This window comes from Nicotiana tabacum, chromosome 3 (genome assembly GCF_000715075.1).
Source record: "Nicotiana tabacum cultivar K326 chromosome 3, ASM71507v2, whole genome shotgun sequence".
Classification (NCBI taxonomy): domain Eukaryota; kingdom Viridiplantae; phylum Streptophyta; class Magnoliopsida; order Solanales; family Solanaceae; genus Nicotiana; species Nicotiana tabacum.
This window is the reverse complement of record NC_134082.1, coordinates 1,641,337-1,646,747: the sequence shown is the minus strand read 5'-3', so window position 1 is coordinate 1,646,747 and position 5,411 is coordinate 1,641,337. Positions and strand designations below refer to the sequence as shown.

The following is a 5,411-nucleotide window of genomic DNA, read 5'->3' as shown; positions in this document are numbered from 1 at the left end:
AAGAAAAAATGAAGACTTTTGTAATTTGTGGTCCTAAACAAATCAAAAGGGGGTCTAGAGTATTTGTGTGATTATAAAAGCTTTTCATTAAGAGTATAATTGGAAGTTTAAGCTAAATTATTTTCAAATTTAGGAATGAATCATTCTTTTTGGAACGGACCAAAAAGGAAATATATTCACGTAAACTGAAACGGAGGGAATAACACATAGTGGGTTTGAACCCATAACTTCAAAAATATAATAGGTTCAATAATAAGAACCTTAAAAATTGAACCAACAAAGTTTAAATCTTTATTCCGGCCTCTAAGACTATAATTTATCATTGTTGAGTAACACTATTAAATCTTGTACGGACATATATTATGCGCTTATTTATTTGATGCATAGTAATTCGAGCGGATACAAAGCATATCTTATGAATTTATATAAACCCAATAGTTTCGATTCACAGTTTATACACATATTAAAAATTTATTAAAATATACAAATAAAAAATTTCAAGCTCAACAAAACGAATAAAATATATTAAAATTTCGAACCATAAAATTTAAATTCTGGATCAGCCTCTAATAATATAGGAATATTTTCCAAAATCTTAACATGTTTTTATTTACTCTTTATTTTCGACTTCATTTAACATTTACACGTTTCTCTCTGTCTCTCCCCCTTCACTTCACTCTTTACTGTAAAACTCATCGGAGAAGAGAGATTGGTCTACATTTCAGATTGAGAAGAAGCAGATTCATGAAGGAGCTAGTAAGTACGTTATTTATTTTTTAATTTTTTTAAAAATAATTCTTACAGTTTTCCGTTGCAAATAATTGAGTATTATTCATCTTTGTTTGCTGTTGCTTAATTGACTTTTTTTAACACTAGTCTAGTACTTGATATTCAATTTAATTGCAACTTTTTTGCTACAAATTGAGTGTTAGAGCTGGTTTTTTGTGTGGTCTTACTGAAAAATGCTTATTTGGGTGTCCTAAATTGGTTATTATGTCAACCTTTTTTTGAGATTTACTTGATGTTGAAATTGCGTTGCTATGTTTTTGTCTACATTGTCTTTTTTCATGGAAATAATTAGTTTAGGATTTCAATTTGATTGGATTTTTTTGTATTAAAAGTTGATTCTTGGAGCTGATTTTTTGTTCTATCCTTTCAATAGAGTTAACACTTTTTTTTTTTTTGCTCTTACTGAAAATTGCTTATTTGGGTGTCCTAAATTGATTATTACGTCAATTTCTTTAGAGATTTGCTTGATCTTGAAATTGGGTTTCTATGTTTTTGTCTACATTGTCTTTTTTCATGGAAGTAATTAGTTTAGGATTTCAATTTAGTTGGATTTTTTTGTGCTAAAAATTGAGTCTTGAAGCTGAATTTTTTACTGTCCTTTCAATTGAGTTTTTTTTTTGGCTGTTACAGAAAAAAATGCTTATTTGGGTGTCCTAAATTGGTTATTACGTCAACTTATTTAGAGATTTGCTTGATCTTGAAATTGGGTTCCTATGTAGTCTACATTGTCTTTTTCATGAAATAACAATTTAAATAGAAATTTTTTGTGCTAAAAATTGAGTCTTGGAGCTGCATTTTGTACTGTCCTTTCAATAGATTGCTCATCTTTTTTTTTTGTTTCCTTACTGAAAAATGCTTATTTGGGTGTCCGAAATTGGTTATTACGCCAAGTTCTTTAGAGATTTGCTTGATCTTGAAAGTTGGTTCCTATGTTTTTGTCTACATTGTCTTTTTTCATGGAAATAATTAGTTTAGGATTTCAATTTAATTGGATTTTTTGTGCTAAAAATTGAGTCTTGGAGCTGATTTTTTGTACTGTCCTTTCAATAGAGTTCTCATCATTTTTTTTTCCGGGTTCTTACTGAATATTGCTTATTTGGGGGTCCTAAATTGGTTATTATGTCAACTTCTTTACAGATTTACTCAATCTTGAAATTGGGTTCGTACGTCTATATTGTTTTTATTATGAAAATAAATACTTGGTTTCACGATTTTAGGAGTTTGTTTGCAATCCTAACCTTTTTGCAATTTTGCTCTTTTGTATTTTACTTGATGATTTCCAAAATCTACTCTTTGTAGAATGTGGACAAAGTGTAAACTGTTTTAATTATATTTTGGCCTAAATGTGCAATATCGTGGTTAATTTTCTTTATATCTTCATCTTCTTCAAGCATATGTATCCAACAAAATAACGTGATAGATAAAAGGCGAAGAACCCTTTTTTTGTTATTTTTGTATATTCCTTATAATGTGAAGAAATGCTAGAATTGAACATTTCCTATATAATATTGGAGGGACATGGAACCATGATATGGTATCGCTAGCTTGTTAACTGATAACTTCCCGCATTTCTTGTTGTGTGAATCTCTTGCTGCATGTGTATTACTATTGATTACTGAGGATATTGACTTGCAAAATTATGAATGACCATTTCCTTTTTGTTTTTTTCTAGGCAGTGCTAATTTTGTTGTCGGCATTAAGTCAAAGTATGGAACATATTGAAGCTCAATTTGATGGTGAATGCAAATTCAACAAGCCTCTGAATCCCAGACCTCACAGTGCATCGGTGTTGGATTTTGGGGCTGTGGGTGATGGAGAGACTATAAATACAGTGCCGTTCCAGAATGCCATTTTCTATCTCAAGTCCTTTGCTGACAAAGGCGGGGCACAGCTCTATGTTCCAGCTGGCAGGTGGCTGACCGGAAGCATAAAGCTTACCAGTCACCTTACACTCTTCCTCGAAAAAGAAGCCGTTATTCTGGGATCACAGGTTAGCACGTTCACTGGTTCTGAAGTTCCTACTTATTTGATTTATTTGTGTTCTTTGAGATAGATAGGATGCTATTGTATCACAAAGGGTGAATCATTAATTCTTGGAAAGAAATTATTTGCCTGAGATCTTGTAGTACTTAGTGATGAGGTGTTGTGGTTTAACTGTTACTCACTCCATTCCAATTTATGTGCACTCTTTCCTTTTTAGTCAGTTCGAAAAAGAATGTCATCTATCCTTATTACAATTTATCTTTGGAATTCCTACTTTACCATTAATGAATTGATTTACAGCCACACAAATATCTATGGTTTGTTTTAGACCACAAGTTTCAAAAGTTTTATTTCTTTCTTAAACTCCATGCCGAGTGCAACACCGCCACATAATTGGGATGGAAAGAGTATAAGATTTATTGAAGTCTACATTCAGGTAACTCCAACAGAGAAGATGATACATGTTCTGCATAATATGTTGTAATGATCTCCCAATGATCTAATTATAATGTTTGTAGCTGCATTATTATGGTGGAGACTAGCTCCATACACATTCATATATAAGTATATGTTTTGCGATGCAGGATTATGCTCATTGGGATATAGTTGAAGCCTTACCCTCTTATGGCGGAGGTATTGAAGCACAAGGTGGAAGATATCGCAGCTTGATTTCAGGAAATAATCTAATTGATGTTGTGATAACAGGCAGGAATTCCTTCATTGCATTGATCTACTAATTTGATGTTTCTGTCTTTGGCCCCACCAGCGGCCAGCTTATGCCTATTGCTTATGCAGGTAACAATGGAACTATTGATGGTCAGGGTTCTATATCTTGGGAGCAGTTCAGTGCACATTCTTTAAATTATACTCGACCGCACCTTGTCGAATTTGTTAGCTCCAAAGATGTTGTCGTTTCAAACTTGACCTTCCTGAATGCTCCGGCCTGGAATATTCACCCGGTATATTGCAGTAATGTGGTGGTTCAGAACATAACAGTTCATTCTCCGGCTAACTCCCCATATACCTATGGGATAGTCCCAGGTCGGTTCAAATTAAAATTATTTCTCTTACCTTTGTATACAATTATGAAGGTACTTGCAACTTTTGTTCGGAGTAATGTGAGACCTTATATGCATTTTCAGATTCTTCTGAGCATGTGTGCATTGAGAACAGCAACATAAGCATGGGTCATGACGCCGTTGTTCTTAAAAGCGGTTGGGATGAGTATGGAATATCCTATGGGAAACCTACTACAAATGTCCATGTTCGAGGGGTTAGGTTGCAGTCTTGTGCAGGCGCTGGCTTGGCTTTTGGTAGTGAGATGTCTGGCGGTATTTCCAATGTACTAGTAGAGCATGTTTACCTACATGACTCCCTTTTCGGGATTGAGCTGAAGACGGCAAGAGGAAGGGGTGGTTATATCAAAGATATTATCGTTACAGACGTGGTTATGGCAAACGTGCAAGTGGGAATCGAGGCCACTGGTCATTGTGATTCTCATCCAGATGAGAAATTTGATCCTTCTGCACTTCCAGTTGTTAGTGGCATCACTTTTGAGGACATCGTTGGCACAAATATTTCCACAGCAGGCAATTTCTCTGGATTATCTGAATCTCCCTTTACTTCAATATGTCTATCAAACGTCACCTTTTCCGTTTCTTCCAACCCGACACCATGGCTATGCTCTAATATATATGGTTCTTCTCAAAATGTGTCTCCTGAACCATGTCCCGAGCTTCAGAACTCATTTTCCGGTACTACTTCAACTTGCTTCGCCTTCTTGCACTCTTATAGTCAAGTTGCAATTTCATAAACAATTCACTTCCTTGCGCCAATACAAACGAGACACATTTCAACTTCCAGTTCTGTTGTACAATTCTACAATAAGATTGCTGATTGTGGCCTGTGTATAGCATCAGTTTCTTCATTCACATATAAGAAAAAGTTTTTTAGTAGTGTAGTAAATTCAGATGAGGTGTTTGTTTCTTGTCATTTGTTCATTTGATTTTCTAGTCATTTGTTTTACATTTGTAAATTAGGTAGCAAACATTGGTTAATGCTGGATTGTTGAAGAAGGGGTGTTGTAGTTGATTGTCATTAATTTTTTTTACTCCATTTAATTGAATTGATATTTTAGTTCACAAGTTTTGAGCTGAATATTGGTATCAAACTACAATTTCTGAAGGTTGTATCATATATGTTCTGTTTTGGTATAACCATCCGGCATCCGAAACTCACTGGCTCAACTAATCTATATTCGTCTCAGCTTAGGGACCATTAAATGAGGTAAGCGCTTCATTTAGAGATTTTTTCATTCTCAGCGCTCGAATCTAATTAAAATTTCTGGTTAAAGGTAGAGCGATCTTTCACCATATCTAAATGTCGTCATATCAATACTAGAATGCATCATGGCAAGATTTGTAATAGAGACAACTCCCTTTTTTTTTTCTCTTCTTTTTTTGGGGCAATTTTAGTGAATTGAGAAGTAATCCTAGTCCACAAATTCTTGTGTTCAAGATGTCAAACTGCAATTTCTGAAATTCTTGCCTTTCGAGATGATTTATAAGCCCGTTTGGACATAAGAATTTTTTCAAATTTTTTCGAATTTTTTTCGAAATCAGTGTTTGGCCATAAAATTT

General features: G+C 34.1%; 1 protein-coding gene across 2 annotated transcripts; it reads left to right on the top strand.

Moving 5' to 3' along the window:
• Nucleotides 1-585: 585 nt before the first annotated feature.
• On the top strand, nucleotides 586-4,916 carry LOC142179336 (putative polygalacturonase). 2 transcript variants are annotated; one of them, XM_075249036.1, is made up of 5 exons: nucleotides 586-756; nucleotides 2,462-2,779; nucleotides 3,357-3,477; nucleotides 3,568-3,813; nucleotides 3,915-4,916. In XM_075249036.1, the coding sequence occupies exons 1-5, from the start codon at nucleotides 601-603 to the stop codon at nucleotides 4,583-4,585; spliced, it is 1,512 nt and encodes a 503-aa protein (XP_075105137.1). In that variant the 5' UTR covers nucleotides 586-600; the 3' UTR covers nucleotides 4,586-4,916. The 2 variants fall into 2 exon arrangements, with proteins under 2 accessions (XP_075105137.1, XP_075105138.1); XM_075249037.1 differs by having other exon boundaries at nucleotides 621-760.
• Nucleotides 4,917-5,411: the final 495 nt, after the last annotated feature.